Genomic DNA, 21707 nt, shown 5'->3' on the forward strand with positions numbered 1-21707 from the left:
TGATTTTTCATTTAGGTTGGTTTCAACTGGGCACATTATATATTTTTTTCTTAAATAATTTATATATGCAAAAGTAAATCTAGTATTTACCTAGTTGTATCTTACAGGGAGGGGAGCTATGCTCATGGTGTCCCATCTCAGTATATTGCCATATCTAATTTGCTGTTAAATGAGTGTATTATTTTTGCACACACTATTGTTTTGTCTAGTATGTTCCATAAATCCACCACTCTGTGGGGAAAGCTGTTCTTTTTCAGGTCTCTTCTATAATTGCCCTTTCTGAGCTTTTTTCCATGTCCTCTTGTATTTCTTTTATCCCAATTTAATAAATCTTCTCTATCAAGGATTTCTATTCCTCTCATACAGTAATTCTGTAGATGGTCAACAAGTCACCTCTTTCTTTCCTTTGTTCTAGATTTGGTAATTCTAATTTTGACCATCTGTCTTCCTATGACAGTTTTGACGGTGTTGGGGCATATTTGTAGTTGCTCTCTGGATTCGCTCGATTTTCTTTATATTCTTTTTATTACTGGGTGTCCATAGTGTTGCTGCATACTCCAGTTTAGATCTTATCAGTGTGACTGGTATTTTCTTTACCATTTCGTCATCCAAATAAGTAAAAGCCACTTTTATTGATCTTAGCAAGTTATAGATTTCACCAATTTTTTTTTTCATCTGTTTGTCAGGGGATATATCCTTTGAGATGATACTCCCAGGTCTTTTTCAGATCCCACTTTCTTAACTTTGCACAAATCTTATATTGTCATGATATCCTTTTTTTTTTTACTTTTTCCAATCCCATTATGCTGCATTTCTTAATGTTGAAGTCTGTTCAGGTCTCTCTGCAGTGAGTCACAGTCTGTTTCAGTACTCACTTTTTTTTTTAACAGTTTTGCGTCACTGCAAAGAAGCTCATGTAACATTCCACACCCATGTCATTCACATAAATAGCAAACATTATTGGAGACAATACTGATCCTTGTGGAACTCCACTAATCATCTCTTCCCAAGTAGAACTCTTATCTCTGAGCACTATTCTCATTTTTCTTCCATGCAAAAAGTCCTCCATCCATTTCAGTAGTTTACCTTGTATCCCTCTTATGGCTTCCATTTTTCTTAATAGCTTTTTGTGAGGGACCTTGTGAAAAGCTTTTTGTAGATCTAGGAATGTACAATCAGCTGATCTGTCCCTTTCCTGTATTATATCTAGTAGTCTTGAGTAAAAACAGATCAAATTTGTGGCACATGATCTTCCCTGTCTAAATCCGAATTGTCTCAGATTTAGTATATTGTTCTCCTCCAGATGTTTTATCAATCTACTTTTTATACCTAACTTATTCATAAATTTTGGCTATAATGCTTGTAGAGGACACTGGTCTGTAATTTGTTGGGTCTTCCTTGTTTCCTCTTTTATAAATTGGTAAGATATCAGCATTTTTCCAGTCTTCTGGTATTTTTCCTTCTTTAAGTGAGCAACTTATTATGCTATATATTTTGTCTATTAGTTCTTCTTTACATTCTTTTAATATCCGGTTTGCAATTCCATTTGGGCCTTGCAATTTCCTGACATCAAAGTTCATGATTTGGTCCTTTATTTCTTTCCATGTTACCATTATATCCCTCATGGTGGGGGAGTTACTTCTCTCCCTTCATCCCAATGTTGTACATTTTCTCTAGTGAAAACTGACTTGAAGTGTTTGCTCATGACTTCAGCCATTTCTGTATCTTCTGTGTATTCCATATTCCCTTGGCATAGTTTCACTATTTCCCATTTGTTTTTAGTTTACTGTTCATATATCTATAGAATAGTTTTGGCTGATCCTTACATTTTTCTTTTATGTCTTTTTCATAGTTTTCCTTTCCTTCCCTGCATATTTTTACATATTCATTCCTTTGATTGACTTATATTTGCCACTTTCTAGGTTTTTTTTCTTTTCTCCATCTTTTCCAAGTTTCATCTCTTCTATATTTTGCTTGGTGCCCCTTTTGTTAAACCAGCACTTAATATACACTTTTTCCTGTTTTTGCTTTGGGATATATTTATCTACTCCTTCTTTATAGAATTTTATAAGAATTATCCATTTTTCTTCCACTTGTGTTTCTTCATTGTTGAATTTTTCCCTAAGTTTATCAAAGTCCATTTTACTATACATCAGTCTTTCTTTTCTGTATTTCTCATTTCTCTCTCTCTATATATATATATATATATTTCCTCCTTTAGTTCTATCTCAAGTAGTATGTTGTCACTCATAGCAATTGGTGTCTTGTATTCAATTTTGTCCACAATTTCAGGTTCTCACATAAATAATAAATCTAGTCTCGATGGTTCTCCATTATTTCTAGATATTGTTTTTTCTTTTATCCATTGTGTCATTGTATGTTCTATAATCATGTCAAGTAATACATTTCCTCATTAACCTCTTCACTCCGGGGCACATCGCACATCTGGCAGCATTAGCAGCATTAGTGCGATGTTGCATTATAATAATCGCATTATAAAAAATAAAGTCAGTGCTTAATCGTTCGTTCTCTTTCACCCGTGTATTTTGATAACCATAGAAAATATGATGAAGCCAGTTTAGAGAGAATGAAGGTTACGTAGGTATGACTACAATAAATATAATCAAGATGGCGATGTCGGCATCATCGAGTACCCACTTGCTCCTCATGCTGCCTGCGTAGGCATCACCGTATGGAAGTGGTTAATCCTCTCCATCTTTCACTGTCATCTCTTCCCAACATATTTCTTTGCAGTTAAAATCTCTCATAAGTACTGCATTACCTGCATCCTTCAGCATTTCATTTAATGAAAGCCTTGTATCATCTAACATTTTAGAATAATCTCTTTCTCTCCAAGACCCCATTTTTGGGGGCACATAAATCACTGCAAACTTTCTGATTTTCATGTCACTATCTTCAACTCTTATTGTGATCATCTGTTCTCTCTCTCCATATGTAACTTTTGTCACATTTAAGTTTTTCACAGCCAAGAACATGATTCCACCTTGTTTCTCCTCTCTATTTCTAAGCCAGTGATTATATAATCCATGTCCAACACTGGTAAAAGTGGACCCCTTAATTTTGTCTCCACAATTCCCATTATGTCTGGCTTTTCTTCTGACAGGTAATTAATCATTTGGTTCATTTAATCCTGAGATTAATCTGTTTATACATCCACCATTTGTATTTACCTAGTTTACCTAGTTGCATTATACGGGAAGGGAGCTATGCTTGTAGTGACCTTCTTTGTATCTTTCAGCATCAAGTTTGTTCTTAAATTCTTGTGTAGTATTTGCACACACTGTTGCCTCATCCAATTTATTCCAGATATCCACTACTCTGTGTGGGAGGCTATTCTTTTTCAGACATCTTCTATAACTATCCTTTTTGAGTTTCTTTTCATGTCCTCTTGTTTTTCTCTTGTCCCACTTTAATAAAGCATCTCTATCTAGGACTTCCATTCCTTTCATATTTCTGTAAATAGTCAGTAGATCTCCTCTTTTTCTTCTTTGTTTCAGGGTTGGTAGTTCCAATATAGACAATCTTTGTTCGTATGTCAATTAAAAGAGTGTTGGTGCCATCTTGGTCATTGCTCTTTGTATTCTTTCTAATTTTTTTATACTGTCCATATTGTTACAGCATAGTTTGTGTGTATTTACCTAAATATTATTTACTTAATCATAGTGTACAGGAAAGGAGCAACACTCAGTGGGTCCTGTCTCCTACTCTCTAATTTTCTAACATACCTGGACTCAAATTCATGTACAGTTCCAACTAAATCTATATCCTTGATTTCCAATTATCATATTTAGATTTGAACTCATGTATTGTTTGAGCTTGGGCTATATCATCTTCTAATTTTTTTTTGTATATTTATGCATCTATATGGAAAACCATATTTCTTCACATAATTTAGACATGTGGCCTTTCTTAATTCACTCCCATAACCTCTTAATCCTTCCCATCATCAGGAGATCTCTTCTGTCAATCCAATCTATCCCCTTTAGTGACCTGAATATTGTAATCATATCACCTCTTTCTCTTCAACCTTCCAAAGTTGACAGACTCAGTGCTTTTAGTCTTTCCTCGTATGATATCCACCATGCTGGAGACCAGTTTGGTTACTGCCCTCTGTATTCTCTCAATCTTATATCCTTCACTATGTGTGGGACCATAACATTGACACATATTCTAGTCTTGGACACATCAGGGTTTTGATGAGTTTTTTCATCATCTCTTTATCCATATGGTGACACACACACCCCCTTTTTTTTTTTTTTTTTTTTTTTTTTTTTTTTTTTTAATCTTCTGCAGCAGTTTGCAATCTCTCCCACACTCATGCTGTTATGTTTGTCAAGTAACAGCTTGTATTTTATCAACACTACTAAATCTTTCTCTTCTTTTACATTTGTAATGGATTCACTTCCAAAGGGATATTTTAAAAATGGTCTTTTGCAGCTATTGCCCATTTCCAGTATTGAAATTAATTTCCCATTCTTGGCTCCATGAAAAATAGTGTCTAAACCTTTTGGCACTTGCCTACAGTCCTCGTTATGTGTGTATATGTGCATGCAGCTCATACAAATAACATAATAGATATCAGTAAAGTAAGAATTAACTCCATATTTAAGTAACCATCCTAATCAATTATTCAGTCTGCAACTTTCAGGTTAAATTTTGCAATAAGGCTTCTTAAACTCTAAAACTAATTAACATAGACACAAACAAGCCTGGGCCCCCAATTGGAGACTCATGGTTTGATTCTTTGATCCAAAAATTGAGTAAATATGTGTGTATACAGAAAACAGCCTGATTCCACCTTGCCCCTCATGGTCAAAACTTGGCTATACCACTGTTGTTGTGGTGGACAAGTACTTTAATTTTTCATAATGTCAGGACTGGTACCACACTTGTGTCCTATAAGTCTTAGCATCATAAATTGACTGGAAATGTTGTTATAATATACTTTGACTACTTTTTGTTAACTGGGGTAAACAAATAATACAGTAATACAGTATTGATAAAAATGTACAAATCTCTTCACAAAAGTATATAAAGAAATGCATATTAATAAAATAAAAATCACAATAAATGAAGCAGGATTGAAATGTGATATTCCAATGATTAATTCTTTACTGTCAATATGAGACATTGAGAATTCTGTTCTGGTTAATGCCAGACAATCTTCTTCAGCTTAGAGGAACCCCTGCTAGTACAGTCGTACCTCGGTACTCGACCATAATCCGTTCTGAGGTGGTGGTCGAGCACCGATTTGTTCGAACACCGAAACCAATTTTCCCATAAGAAATAATGGAAAGTATTTTAATCCGTTCTTACCATTAAGAAAAATACCTAAAATATTATAAGAACGTGTATCTAAACAACAATGAAGATGTAAATGTGCACAAGCAGTACATGATAAAGATAAATAAAGCATTATAAACCATTTTGTATAATTTACTTACGTTTTGGAGAGTGGTTGATGGCATACAGGAATGGATGTGGAGAGGACGGGAGGGAGGGTTACTCCTCACTGTTTTCCTCTTTGCCTTCCCCTTATCACTGTCTTTCTTTGGACCCATTATTAAGGGCTAGAGCAACACGAAAAAGTTTAAATCTGGGAAGAAATACTCGAACAAACTGCGTACGTCTTACTCCGCTGGCGGTCTGAGTCGAACTGACGCTTACCCGCTGTTCGAGCTAGTCGAGTACCGAAAATCTGTTCGAGGTCCGATGCATTTTCTACTCGAATTTTTTGGTCGAGCACCGATTTGGTCGAGTATAGAGGCGGTCGAGTACCGAGGTACGACTGTACATATGTACATACATATGCCAAGGTCTTTTTCCCCCTTACAAGGGAGGTAGTCAAAGGCATAATCCACTCCCACCCATTTCATCCCCTCATACTCCACTCCCATTCACCACCCCTCCCTCCCTCTTTTCTTGGCTCCTCCTGGATGATGGATCATCCCTGCATCTCACCCACTGCCCTGGATCAGAAGCAATGTAGCAAGACACAGCACATCCACAGCAATGCTGTTTCATTTAATCAGTGATCCCCCCTCTCCATCCCCTCACATACAAAAAGAGAAGATGGGGGAGAAATCTCTTTGGGCTGCATCAAAATATCATTCACACATACTCCCTCACTCCCCATCCCCCACCCACTCCTTTCCATGCATCACAGCATCATCCATATACAACCATTCTCCACTCACCCCTATCTTCTCCCTTCCTTCCTCAACAGACATTCCCCTCTTTCCCAATGCCCCTTTTACCCCATCCATCCATCTCATCCTTGGTTGCCCCCTCATGTTCACTCCATCCACCTCTGCCTTCCACACCTCTTTTATTAATCTTTCTTCACTCATTCTTTCCATGTGTCCAAACCATTCCAATACTTTTTCATCAACCCTATCTCCTAACTCCTTTTCCACCCCCATTCTCCTTATCACCTCCTCATTTCTCACTCTATTCAACCTAGTAACCCATACCATACTTCTCAGACACTTCATCTCAAACACATTTAAACTCTTCCTCTCTTATGTTCCACATTTCTGCCCCATACAGTGCTGTCAGCACAATTACTCCTTCATACAATCTGCTCTTAGCATCCATTTCTAAATGTCTATTTCTCAATACACTTTTTAATCCCCCAAGGCATTTACTTGCTTCTCTCAATCTACATTCTACCTCCACCTCCACTCCCCCCCTTTCCATCACATTTGCACCCAAGTATCTAAAGCTATCCACTTCCTCCAGTCTCTCTCCTTTTAATACTCACTTCCAATTTGTTGCCATCCTCTCCCCTTGTACATGTCATCACCTTACTTTTACCCACATTTATCTTCAACTTTCTTCTTTTGTACACCTTCCCAAACTCTGTCACTAACTTCCCTAACTCTACCTATCTCTTCCCTTTTACTCTCATCTGTACCACATCTGCATATACATTAAAAGACCCAAACCTTAGGGTTCTGGTTGGAATACTCCTCCTGGACCCTCTCATTGCCTTTGCTTTTTTTTAGGATTGTCCCCTTTAGGTCTACAAAGAGTAAGATGCCTAGTCTTGTCCCCATCCCAATTTTGTTGTCTTTTATGACTCAAGTAGGAACATTCAGTAGTAGTATTCCTTCTCCCCTTCCACAGGGTTTGGTGAAAAAGGAAATGAATATTCAAAGAAGTGGTACAGGACATCAGATGTCTATTGTATGATGCACCACACTACTTGTGCTATAAAATATAAAGTCATTGCTGTATTATTACCTGTTCTCTTTCATTTTGAGTAATAATACACATAGAAAATGTGATAAAACTAGTTCACAGAATTTGGGGGTCACTCAGCTACAACTACAAAATAAATATAATCAAGATGCTGACACCGGCATTCTTGTATAACCACTTGCTCTTCATGACACCTACGTAGGTGTCATCATATCAAAGAGGTTAAGAGTAGGGGGACAGCATAACAGGGGGACAGTCACAGCATAATGAAGAAGCATAATTTCTCTATGAATAAAGATTTCCCCTATCACAGACAAAATTATGTGTGGCTCTGGTCGATAGGGGTGACCCATATAGACCCTAGAGTATTAGCTGCATGCTGCTGAGCAACTTTTAACCCCCCCAATAACATGCAGCCAATACCCCAGACAAGGAGTACACCTGCTACATATCCGCTAGTACACTAGATATAAAAATTGTACACAAGGAGAAAAAATTGTGGATTTTCTTCAATCATATTTTCAAGATCAAAAGATGGGGAACCACCTTGAGGGTCAAATTCTGTAAATTTGGGTGACTTTCAAATTCCAGGTCATGAAAAACATTATTTTAAGGTAATAGATATTTATCATGGATGTTATATTTTGTATAATCTTGTTAACATAATGTAAAACAGTTAGGCATCTCTAGGTTGTAGTTCTCAGAGTGACCCTGAATGAACTTTAAAGTTCAAAGTCAATGTAATACTAATATCTAGATATTTAAAACAGGAAGTTTGGTGATGGAGATAAATTGCAATATTTCAAATGGGCCTGCAACTTTGATGATCTTGCAAGTTTCATATCAACTACCAAGGTCAAAATCACAGTTCTATCAGCAAAGCAGTACCATATGTCTTCAGCTGTTACATCTGTCCCATGAACAAGTATTCAAGGAAATGTATATGATTTTTATTTTGGAGCATCTGCATCCTCTGTAGTGAATTAGTTCATAGCAGGACTGTGATACCTGGGAGTCTTGACCAGCATGATTTTGATTTACGTTGTATCTTTGAGGATGTTTTTTTTTTGACAAGTCCTATTTAGCTGGATTAATGTCAAGCAGGTCACTTGTCCTGTTACGAGCAGCGGGCGGAGTCAGATGTCTGGAAAGAGCTCTAATGTGCAGCACTTTGTCGCTAAGATATTTTGGAAAACACTAGTTGTATTTATGTACACAAAGGGACTTATGCTAATTGAGTGACCGTAATGGAATAATTATCATAAAAACTTGTGCTAATTACATAACATGGAGGAAGACAAAAGTGAAAGAAGGAAAAATAAACCAGCAAAGAGATGTCTGGACATGAGCAAAATGGAATCACCACTGGGGGTAATTCCTAAAAGATTCCATATGAATGAAACCCCAAAATCATATCAAAAGTTGGATAATTATGCTTTTTAAGGGCTTGCAAGAGAAGATGAAGTTTTAGGTAGAGGTGTGGAGTTGGATAGAGAACCTAGGTACAAAAATATTTTAAGAAATAGGTATATTACTGATTTGTTGGATGAACTAATAGAATTGTAAGTAGATGGGTTAAATATCTAGAAGAAAAAAATATACTGAATCCAACACAATTTGAATTTAGACAAGGAAGATCATGTGCCAACTTGATTTGCTTCTACCCGAGACTAATAGAAATAACATGAGAAAGGGATGGATGGGCGGATTGTGCTTTTCTAGATCTACAAAAAGCATTTGATAAAGTACCAGACAAAAAGCTATTAAGAAAAATGGAATCAATGGGTGGTATTCAAAGAAAATTATTGGAATGGATGGAAGATTTCTTGACCAGGAGAAAAAGGAGGGTAGTACTTAGAGACAAATATTTGACCTGGGAAGTAATGATAAGTGGAGTCCCACAAGGTTTGGTATTGGCTCCAATTATGTTTGCCATATATATAAATGACATGGATGAAGGTGTGGAATGTTATCCGAACTTCTTTGCAGATGATGCAAAAATATTAAAGTAAGTACAGAGGAAGATTGTGAATCACTACAAAAAGACTTAGATAAATTCTGGAAATGGAGTCAAAAAAGGGAAGTGAACTTCAACATCAAGAAATGTAGTATAATAGAGTTTAGAAAAAGTAAAAATAGAATATTGAGGAAATACAAAATTGGTTCAGAGGAAGAGAAATCTTCAATTTACAAAGGTCAATGAAAGTGGCTTTTGACTATTTGGATAAGGAAATGGTAAAGAAAATATCAATTACACTGATAAGACCAAGACTGGAGTATGCTGTGACACTATGGACCCCCAGTACAAAAAAGAATATAAAGAAATTAGAAAGAATGCAAAGAGCAACAACAAAGATGGCACCAACACTCTCCAAATTGACATACCCGGTACATTGTCCAAATTGGAACTACCAACCCTGGAACAAAGAATCGAATGAGGAGATCTACTGACTATTTACAGGATTATGAAAGGAATGGAAGTCCTAGATAGAGATGCTTTATTAAAGTGGGACAAAAGAAAAAAAAGAGGACATGAAAAGAAACTCAAAAATGATAGTTTTAGAAGAGATATGAAATAGAATAGCTTCCCACACAGAGTAGTGGATATCTGGTCAGAATTTTTTTTATTAATTTTCTGAGCCCATGTATGCTGCCTACACTCTGTTATGGACCACATCATGTTACCATGAAATAAGGCAGAAGATTAAGGGGGGGAAATCTGAAAAAGATATTATTACTGAATATCAGGGTGAGAGCGATTCCCCTTTAAATCATATGCAATGTCACATTGATAACTTTAACCTAGAATAGTGTTTTTCTTGACCTAGAATTTGAAGGTTACCCAAGGTCACAGGATTAAACCTTCAAGGTGGTTCTCTATATGAAAATTATTTATTGGGTCTAAACATATTATTTAGGAAGTTCTATCCTTTTATCACTTTGTGCATGCTTATCTGTGTTTAACGGCTGTATTACACACTGTAAAAAGTTTACATTATTTATTTCCTGGTTCCTTTCGGATAGGCAGCTGATGACTCAAAGACAGGCACTGGTCAATATACCCCTAAATTTATCTCACCGTATGAATGTGTCCTGGGGGTGGGGCCACAGTGTCATTTCCATTGGGGGCAGGTGTGGAAGCCCGGGAAAATTTGGCTTGTAGCTCAGGATCCTGTGCTGGGTTGACAGAGAGAGGCCCCAGGTGCCGAGATGCCTTCAAAAGGTTTTCCCAGGCTACAGCACGCTGGGCGATAACTGTGCCACGAGATTCAAAGCCCTGGATAGAGGAAAAACATTGTAATAAGTTTTGAAGAGTGAAATAGGTCTTCTTCACATCGTAGTCTCCACCCTTAATCAAAGATAAAATTATCTCACTAAACTGAAAGGAGTTAATAAAGATAGGAAATATGATAAGACAAAGGAGGGGAAACACAGGAAGCTGGGCATTCCTTTATTAACCAAATAACACTATTCAAATGGTTCCAACTTATGTCCTTTACATGAGTTAGTGTTATGACCTGTTGGTAACTTCACTAGCCATGATATTGGATAGTCATTGGCTTTGCCTAGTATCAATGTTGGGGTTGCTACATCTCTGGCTCCTCTCTCTTCTGGCTGTTCTCACCCTATAAATGGTTATCACTGTTGCTCCCTGTAGGGTTTAGTCCTGTATTATATGCTGTAAAAAGTTTGCATTGTTTATTTCCTGGATCCTTTTGGATAGACAGCTGTCCAAGTTGGATAGACATCTGTGCTCTGGATAACTACACCTCCTTGATCAGGTATGGCTTCTTCTGTTATGTCACACTGTGACCTATCCTAGTGTTGCTGCTCAGGTGGTAGGTGTCATTACCGTATTTTCCGGCTTAAAATGCGCATCGGGTTATAATGCGCACCCATGCACTTCGTTATCTCAATACACAGATAGCCCGCACCGACATATAACGCGCATGCCAGGAAAAGTCACTGGTGGCTAAAGCTCGTGAACTGCATGTATGCAACTACTGCTTGCGTTGGTCCATTGTTTTGTGTGAAATTTGAGCCATGAAAAGTTTATTGAATACAAAATGTACATGAAAAAATTCGGATTTTTACAGAAAAATTGTAATTTACTATCCTGAGGGAATAATTCATCTTACAAGTTTTTAACACCGTGTACAAGTTTTTATCGCCATGCAGCAACAAACTATGTTTCGGTTCATAAGTGTCTTTACTGAAGTGACGTTTAACAAACTCTCGCAAGAGGGTGTTTAGTGTAGGCTAGATTGGCAATAGAACTGTCAATCTCGGCCCTGATCTAGCATATTCCGGGTGAGCTAAAACGGCCAACGTTCATGATGTTGGTACCAGTACTGTTTTACGGATCCCAAATATTTGCATAGACTACAATACTTTGTGTTAGTAAAAATAAACCAATGAAATAATGGCGATTAATTACTTAGTATCATGTGAACGAGGTTACATGGAGAAGTATTTTTCATTGGCTAGAGCCACCGCTGGGAAATCTGTTGATTTGTCACTAAATTAAGTGTCAGTTTAGGCATCAAGGACACAACTAAGAAAAAGTCGGAACTACATGTACCGGTATATGACTCATGTTATGCGTTGGTCCCTTATTACTTTGTAGCTTAAATAGTTTGTAGGAAATGTGATCTAAAAAAAGTTTATTGAAAGTAAAATATACAGAAAAATTTTGGGATTTTTACAGAAAATGTTCATTACATATCTTGAGGAAATAATTCGTCTTTACCATTTTTTATTTAATACTGAAACAAACTACAGACTATTTCGTTTTAGCTTTGAACCTGCAATGACAGTGGTGAAATAGGACAGTCTCTCATCGAGGTGACGTTTAGTTAATATAACTCCTGAAAGAGGGTGTTGTAGTCAGGTGTTTGACACGAGTTTATGAACGGCCGCAATGGAATTTGTACCATACCTAAAGTGAAGCAACAAAGCAAACATAAAAATTCAAACTAGGATGCTGTGAACATGGGCAAATATCATGAATATTGATCATGTTTCATGGTGTTTAGGCCTATTTAAACATGAAAAATAAGATTCGATAGATACCTACCTATACCAAATGTTTGTATAGCCCATTCTGGCGTATTCTTTCATGTCACCATGGCTGTTCTTCTTGTTCTCACGGAACGTCACGGAGAAGTGTGCCGTCCCGACTTTGTTGTGAAAAAAATCACACACACAGCCGCAGAATTTTTATCGTAGGTCGTAGATAATGCACACCACCGGATAATGCATACCCCCCATTTTTAGGCCCTTCCGACGGAAACAATTTGCACACTATACGCCATAAAATACGGTAAGTAACCAGTTCCACTGCCCGATACCCACATTACATATCAGCACCCTTTATTCATGTTGAATGGTATTTGAAAAGATGCTGCTTCCCTAATAATTTTTGTTCTTTTGTTCATGCTTTGAGTCATTATGTTGGACTGTTCCCAGCCTGGTATGTGTCCTGTGAGGTCTACATGGGACACACTACATTGAGCATTCAGCGTACCTCCACTTATCTACCCATCCCACCTACACAAACCATGGTGGCATTCTACAACTGCAAAATAAAACTTGTGAGGTCATCTAGAGAGGCACCAGGAATAGGGAGGATACCAAATATGTCATTCCTCCACAGCACAACCATCAACCATAATTTCTTGAGGGGGTTCTGCACAAAATTTATTTGTGTGTGTGTGGAGTAAGGATATAATAAAACAGAAAAAGCCACCACACTCCCATGCAGGCAATGTGCTGTACTCCATCCCATGTAAACCATGTAAAAGAATCAACATGGGCGAGACAGGCAGAGGGCTGGAGGTATGTCTTACAAAGGATTAAAAGGTGGAGCGTGCTGACAGGAGACCTTCTAGTCCATAATAGGTCGGATGTGAAAAATCATAATAATGATAAATGAATAAATGAAAAAATATGATAATATAAATAGTAATAAATAAAATAAATAAATAAACCTGTCTCTTTTTAGCAATACTTTTTTCAGTTTCTCTGTCAAGCCATTTTGGGCAAGCCTGATTTGGGGGGAGTCTGTCCTTAAATGGGATGTAAGTATGAATCATCTTAGTAAGCGCATTTTGAAATATTTCCCACATCTGATCTACAGGTCTTTTGCTTAATTTTGCCTTCCAATCTTTAAGCTGAAGTTCCTGACCTAGTCCTATGAACTGAACTTTACTAAAATCGGATATTGTAGAAACACAAGTATCTATTCTAAAATTTTTTGCAGTTTGAATCTAAGTTGTGACTGCTATTTGTAATAGTTTCACTGATTTCTACATTGGTTATCATGCTTTCGCGGTTAGTGATCCATAGATCGAGTAAGTTTCCATGTCTTGTATTTATTTATTTACCTAGTTGTATTATACGGGAAGGGAGCTATGCTTGTGGTGACCCGTCTTTGTATCTTTCAGCATCAAGTTTTTTCTTAAAATCTTGTATAGTGTTTGCACACACTGTTTCTTTGTCTAATTAGTTCCAGGTATCTACCACTCTGTGTGGGAAGCTATTTTTTTCAGATCTCTTCTGTAATTATCTTTTTTGAGTTTCTTTTTGTGTCCTCTTGTTTTTCCCTTGTCCATTTCAATACATCATTCCTATCTAAGATTTCCATTCCTTTCATAATTCTATAGATATTTTGGCCATTAGTTCATCTATACATTCTTTTAGTACCTAGTTTGCAACTCCATCTGGGCCATGTGATTTTCTGACATCAATGTTCATTATTTGGTCCCTTATTTCTTTCTGTGTCACAATTGTTTCTCTCATTGGGATGGACCTTTCTCCCCTTCCTTCATCCCTATTGTGCATGTTTTCTTTTGTGAATACAGATTTGAGATGTTTGTTCATAATTTCAGCAATTTCTATATCCTCTATGTATTCCATGCTCCCTTGATATGGTTTTACAATTTCTTGTTTATTTTTCAGTTTACCATTCACTTATCTACAGAATAATATAGTTTGATCTTTACATTTGTCTATTATGTCTTTTTCATAGTTTCTTTTTTTCTTCCCTGCATACTTTTACATATTCATTTCTTAGTTTGATATATATTTTCCACTTTCCTTTTTTTCATCTTTTCCGAGCTTTCTCTTTTATTTTTTCCCTCACTACATTTTTTGTTATACCAGCACTTAATGTACACCTTTTCCTGTTTTTGTTTTGGTACATATTTATCCACTCTTTCATTATAGATTTCTTTTAAAATAGTCCATTTCTCTTCCATCTGTGTTTCTTCATTAAAGAAGTTTTCCCAACTTGCATTTTGAAAGAATTTTCTGAGTTTCCCAAAATCTGTTTTGTTATGCATCAGCATTCCTTTTCTGTGTTTCTTGTTTCTCCCTATATATATTTTCTCTTTTAGTTTGAGCTCAAGCAGAGCCCTTACAATCCTAAGTGCCATCCCAGGGCAAAGTTCTCAGTGATGTCCCCCCTCCCCATCACCACTTCCCATTTCCACCATCCCTTACAGCCTGTTTCAGCTACTGGCTTGTGAAATAATTAAATTGGCTTGTAATGCATGAGGTGGAATGGGCAGGGGGATGGGGGGTGAGGTAGTATGTGTGAGCAAATTTTGATGCAGCCTGAAGGGATTTCTCCCGTCTTCTCCTTTTATGCATGGGAGGACGGAGAGGGGACCTTGCTGTGGATGTGCTGTGTCTTGCAACACTGCTTCTGACCCAGGGCAGTGGACAAGGTGGGATGACCCATCATCCAGGAGGTGCTAAGATAAGAGGGAGGAAGGAGGGGTGTGGAGTGTATATGTATCTATGTATTTTAAAAATTGTCTTCAATGTCCCTATTGCAGAAAGGATAAGGGAAAAATATTTCATATTCTGTTTAATCTAACAAAATTTATTACAGTAAAATATTCAGGGTTCCTTTGACTTTTTTTTTTATTAGAATTATTTTGTCAGCCTTGCGGGCGGCATGCCCAGACTAGAATTGCCGTCCCCCTAAATGTGCTGCCCCAGGGCATATGCCACCCCCATGTAAGGGCCCTGAGATCAAGTAGTATGTGTTCACTCTTCCCAATTGGTGTCTTGTATTCAATTTTATCCACAGTTTCAGGCTCTGATGTAACTATTAAATCTAGACTTGACAGTTCTTCATTATTCCTATATCTGGTATTTTCTTTTACCAATTGAGTCATTGTGTATTCAATGGTCAAGTTCAGTAGTATGCTTCCCCAAAGGTCCTCTCCTCCCTTCACTGTCAATTCCTCCCAACATATTTCTTTACAGTTAAAATCACTCATAATTACTAAATTTCCTTCTTACAGCATTTCATCTAATGTATGCCTTGTATCTTCCAACATTTTGGAATGGTCACTCTTTTTCCAAGAATGTGTTTTTGGGGGCACATATATCACCACAAAATTTCTACTTTTCATGTCACTATTTTCAACTTTTATCATGATGAATTCCACATTATTTTCTCCTTCTGTGATCTTCATCACATTTAAGTAATCCTTAGTCAAATACATGACTCCTCCACCCTGTTTTTCCTCTCTATTTTTCATTCAGTGATTATATAAACCTTGTCCAACACTATTTGGTGGTAGTGGACATTTTGTCTCCACAATTCCCATTGTATCTGTTTCTTTCTTCCGTCACATAATCATTTAATTCATCTAATCCTGATATCAGACCATGTTGGTATAAGTTACTTTAATTTTTTTTTCTTTTACTCCTTGTTTTCTGTTCCCTGTGTTTCCTTTCTTTTGATATACCATTTTCTTAGCCTCAGGTCCAGCATTCTCCAAAAAACTCCTTTTCAGTCTGGTTTTTTTTTCATTAGCTTTATTTTTTTTAGCATATTTTCTCTTTTTTCTCATCACTCATTTCCTTTTTTATCCATATAATTTTGTAGTCTTCATTTTTCACAACTTTGCTGTTTTTGCTAACACTTCTGCTATCATTTGTGACCTTAGCTTAATTTTTAGAGGATTCTTTTCTTTTAAATGTTGTCACATTCTATGCATTTCTATTTCCTTTTCTATTTCTTGCCCCTCATCTTGTACATCTTTCAGAATTTCTTTTGCTATTTCTTTTTCTTTTTTTCTCTTAAGTACCTACCTACATTGTGTTTTCTTTTACACCATATACCACTATGCAATTTTCTATCTATTGTGTCCCTGACCCAATTTTCTTTCTCTTTGATTACTTTACCAACTGTTTCCTTTGCATTTTCTTGTATCTGTAGCTGGACAATTTCTTTAAAAACTATTTTTTTTTTATTCTCCTGATCTAATTCCATTGGTTTTTCATTTTTTGAGGATCTGTCTCCCTCATACTATCTCCAACTTTCTCAGTCACCACTTTAATTTGTTTCAAAGCCTCATTTTTGCTAGTATCTTCATTTTTCATCCTTTCAATTTCATTTTTTACTATGTTTAGTTATTTTTTTACATCACTAAGCTCTCTATTGAGTTCTACATTTTGTTTTTTTAACTCTCTGATTTCTCTACACATTGCAAGGCATTTGTCTCTTAGATCTATAATCTGCTTCTTTAACTCCATAATATCTTGATTCCATGAGATATCATTATACCTCACCTCCCTTTCTAAATCTATACTTTTACCCAGTCTTCTACCATCTCTTGCAAAGCTGGAAAAATCAAAATATAACTTTCTTCTTCATACCTTTGATTCTCTTGTGGCATCTCAATATTACAACTTTTCTTAGGGATGACACCTAACAGCAATTCAACCCTGCTCACATCTAGTCTTCTTTTAGTTGCTTTGCCATATTTCTGTCTGCCTTGACCATCCTCCATTTTTGTTTCTTTGTCACTCACCAATTTCACTCTATTATCTCATTTCAGGCACCCTTAAGCTTTCCCCTTCCCATGCAGATACCAAACTAGGCATTCATTTCCTCCAACTTAGCCAAAAAGCACTATTCTCCAGAGGTCGTTCTAGATGTCCGGTCCAGTCAGTATTTTGTATGTGTACTTACCTAGTTGTATCATACAGGAAGGGGTGCTATGCTCATGGTGACCCATCTTTGTATCTCACAACGACCCATCTTTGTATCTCACAACATCTAGTTTGTTCTTAAATTCATCTATGGTGTTTGCACATACTATTGTTTCATCCAATCTGTTCTAGACATCCACCACTATGTTTTGAAAACTTTTTTTTTTCAGATCTCTTCTATAACTATCCTTTTTGAATTTCTTCTCATGTCTCCTTGTTTTTCTTCTATCCCACTTTATTAAGTCTTCTCTGTCAAGGATTTCCATGCCTTTCATGATTCTGTAAATGGCCGATAGATCACCTTTTTCTTTGTTTCAGGGTTGGTAGTTTCAGTTTAGACAAATTTTGCTTGTATGTCAATTTGGAAAGTGTTGGGGCTGTCTTTGTCATTGCTCTTTGGATTCTTTCTATTTTCCTTATATTCTTTTTTGTACTGGGTGTCGATAGTGTTGCAGCATACTCCAGTCTTGGTCTTATCAGTGTGACTACTATTTTCTTTACATTACCTCATCCAAGTTATTAAAAGACACTTTTATTGAACTTAATAAATTGTAGGTTTCTCTGCCTATTTTATTTATCTGCTTGTCTAGGGACATGTCTTAGGTGATGATTACTCATAGGTCCTTTTTGGAACCAACTTTCTTTACTTTCTTTGCACCAATTTTATGTTGTCCTGATATTATTTTTTTTTTTTTTTTTTTTTTTTTTTTTCCAAATTCCATTATACTATGTTTCTTAATGTTGAAGTTCACTTCCCATTTCTGACTCCATTTTCAGACCTTATCAAGGTCTTTCTGTGGCGATTCACAATCGTTTTCTGTACTTTTAGTAGTTTTGCATCATCTGCAAAGAAGTTCATGTAACATTCTATACCTTCATCCATGTCATTTATATATATAGCAAACATTATCAGAGCCTGTACTGAGCCCTGTGGGACTCCATTTATCATTTCTTCCCATGTAGAATTTTTATCTCCGAGCACCACTCTCATTTTTCTCCCATGCAAGAAATCTTCCATCCATTTCAATAGTTTTCCTTGTATACTTCCTGTTGTTTTGAGTATTCTTAATAGCTTTTGAGTGGTAATTTATCAAATGCCTTTTGTAAGTCCAGTAAAGCACAGTCTGCCCATCTGTCCCTTTCTTGCATTATATCTATTAACCTTGAATAGAAATAAATCAAATTTGTGGCACATGATCTTTCCTGTCTAAAACTGAATTTAGTATATTGTTCTCCTCTAGATGCTTAGTCCATCTACTTTTGATGACTTTCTCACAAATTTTGGCTATTGTACTTGTAAGGGAGACTGGTCTATAGTTTGTTGGATCTTCCTTGTTTCCTCCTTTATATACTGGCACAATATTGGCATTTTCCCAGTCTTCTGGTACCTTTCCTTCTTTGAGTGAGCAAACTATTATTTTAAATATTTTGTCCATTAGTTCATCTATACATTCTTTTAGTATCTAGTTTGCAATTCTGTCTGGGCCACATGATTTTCTGACATCAATATTAATTATTTGGTCCCTTATTTCTTTCTGTGTCACAAGTATTTCTCTCATTGGGGGGAAGGGATCTTTCTCCTCTTCATCCCAATTCTGTATGTTTTCTTTTGTGAATACAGATTTGAAATATTTTTCATAATTTCATCCATTTCTATATCCTTTGTATACAGTATTCTATGTTCCCTTGACATAGGTTTTACTATTTCCTGTTTATTTTTTAGTTTACCATTTACACATCTATAGAATAATTTAGACTGATCTTTACATTTGTCTATTATGTCTGTTTCATAGTTTCTTTTTTCTTCCCTGCATATTTTTACATTTTCATTTCTTAGTTTTATGTATATTTTCCACTTTCCATTTATTTCTTTTTTTCCATCTTTTCCAAGCTTTGTCTCTTCTATCTTTTGCCTCACTACATTTTTTGTTATACCAGCACTTAATGTTCACCTTTTCTTGTTTTTGTTTTGGTATATATTTATCCATTCCTTCATTATAGATTTCTTTTAATATTGTCCATTTCTCTTCCACCTGTGTTTCTTCATTAATGAAGTTTTCCCAACTGACTTTTTGAAAGAATTTTCTGAGTTTCCCCAAAATCCATTTTTTTATACATCAGTCTTCCTTTTCTGTGTTTCTCATTTCTCCCCAAACATATTTCCTTTTTTACTTCAAGTTCAAGTAGTGTGTGGTCATTCTTCCCAACTGGTTTCTTGTATTCAATTTTATCCACAATTTCAGGCTCTGATGTAACTATTAAATCTAGTCTCAGCGGTTCTTCATTATTTCTTTGTCTCATATTCTTTTACCCATTGAGTCATTGTGTATTCAATGGTCATGTCCAGTAGTATGTTTTCCCAAAGGTCCTCTCCACCCTTCACTGTCATCTCCTCCCAACATATTTCTTTACAGTTAAAATCACCCATAACTACTAGATTTCCTCCTTTCAGCATTTCATGTAATGTATGCCTTGTGTCCTCCAACATTTTGGAATGGTCACTCTCTTTCCAAGAAAGTGTTTTTGGGGGCACATATATCACCACAATTTTTCTATTTTTCAAGTCCCTATTTTCAACTTCTATCATGATCAATTCCACATTGTTATTTTCTTCTGTGATCTTCATCACATTTAAGTAATCCTTAGTCAAAAACATGACTCCTCCACCCAGTTTTTCCTATTTGTTATCCAGTGATTATATAAACCTTGTCCATCACTATTTGGTGGTAGTGGACCTATTAATTTCATCTCCACAATTCCAATTGTATTTGTTTTTTCTTCCACTAGATAATCATTTAATTCATCTAATCCTGAAATCAGACCGTCCATGTTGGTATACATTACTTTTAATTTTTTTCCTTTTCCTCCTTGATTTATGTTTCCTGTGTTTCTTTTCTTTTGATGTATCATTTTCTCAGCCTCAAGTCCAGCACTCTCTCTCTCTCAAAAAAAAAAAAAAAAAAAAAAAAAAATCTTTTCAGTCTCAGTTCCTCTCTCTTTTTTCATTTGCTTCATTTTTTAGAGTATTTTTCTCTCTTTTTACTCATCACTTATTTCTTTTTTATCCATATGTTTTTGTAGTTTTCACTTTTTCCCAACTTTGCTGTTTTTGCTAATACTCCTTCTGCTATCATTTGTGACCTCAGTTTAATTTTTAGAGGTCTATTCCTTTCTTTAGTGTATTGTCCCATTCTATGCACTTCTATTTCTTTTTCCATCTCTTCCCCCTCATCTTGTACCTCTTTCAGAATTTCTTTTGCTATTTCTTTCTCATCTTTTTCTCTTAAGTATCTAGGTACATTATGTTTTTATCTTTAATACCATATACCACTATGCACTTTTTTTTCTACTGTGTCCCTGACCAAATTTTCTTTCTCTTTGATTACTTTAATAACTGTTTCCTTTGCATCTTCTTGCACTTGTTGTACAATTTCTTTAGAAGCTTTTTTGGTTTTCCTGATTTAATTTCTATTGTTTTTTATTTCATAAAGATCTGTTTCCTTTATGCTATCTCCAACTTTCTCAGTCACTGTTTTAATTTGTTGTTTTACTTCTCTATTCAAAGCCTCATTTTTGTTAGTATCTTCATTTTTCATCCTTTCATTTTAATTTTTTACTATGAGTTCTTTTTTTAGTTCACTAAGCTCGAGCTTAGCTGTTGGTTTCTGCATTTTGTCTTTAAAACTCACTCATTTCTCTATACATTGCCCTGCATTCTGCCCTTAGATCTATAATATCTTTCTATAACTCTGTAATCTCTTGATTCCATGGAATATTTTTATACCTAATCTCCCTTTCTAAATCTAAACCTTTACCTAGTCTTATACCTTCTCTTGCAAAGCTGAAAAATCCTAAAGTTTCTTTTTCATACCTTTAGTTTTGTTGTGGCATCTCAATATTACATCTTTTTTGGCGGATGACATTTAATGGCAGTTCAACTGCACTCACATCTAGTCTTCTTTTAGTTGGTTCGCCATATTTTTGTCTGCCTTCACCATCCTCCATTTTTGTTCCTTTTTCACTCACTAAATTTATCCTATTAATTCATTTTGAGCACTCTTTATGCTTCCCCTTCCCATACAAATACCAAACCAGGCCAGGCATTCATTTCTTCCAACTTAGCAAAAAAGCGCTGTAATCCAGAGCTCGTTCTAGACATCTATTCCAATCAGGGGTTTGTCGGTGTGTTTGCTTGTGCATCTGTTTGTAAGGAGGGTATATCATACTCACATAGGCAGGGTCGGTGAAGCTGGGGAGAGGCCGCGCAGTGAGGGAGAGGACAAGACAGGACGCTGCAACAACAACCACCCCACTGAGCACTGCATAGGGGTGATGGGCTAAAAGCCGTGCGTACCTATATAAAAAAGGGGCATATGAGCACACAAATGAATAAATCACTAAATGAATAATTAAACTATCTTGACCAACTTTTTACTTACCACTAAGATGAATTTGGTACCTCTAAGGAA

At 36.1% G+C, this 21707-nt stretch overlaps 1 protein-coding gene across 1 annotated transcript in view; it reads right to left on the reverse strand.

Annotated features, from left to right (window-relative positions):
• The window catches only part of LOC143029542 (protein dispatched homolog 1-like), a 414630-nt gene that overhangs the window by 53343 nt on the left and 339580 nt on the right, over positions 1-21707 (reverse strand). The window contains exons 6-7 of the mRNA XM_076192201.1: positions 21469-21592; positions 10304-10501 (exon numbers count right to left, since the gene is read on the reverse strand). Coding sequence (XP_076048316.1) covers positions 10304-10501; positions 21469-21592 — 322 coding nt within the window. The remainder of the gene's footprint in view (positions 1-10303; positions 10502-21468; positions 21593-21707) is intronic.

This window comes from Oratosquilla oratoria, chromosome 11 (assembly GCF_046742065.1).
Source record: "Oratosquilla oratoria isolate Oo_2021 chromosome 11, ASM4674206v1, whole genome shotgun sequence".
In the NCBI taxonomy this organism is placed as follows: Eukaryota; Metazoa; Arthropoda; class Malacostraca; order Stomatopoda; family Squillidae; genus Oratosquilla; species Oratosquilla oratoria.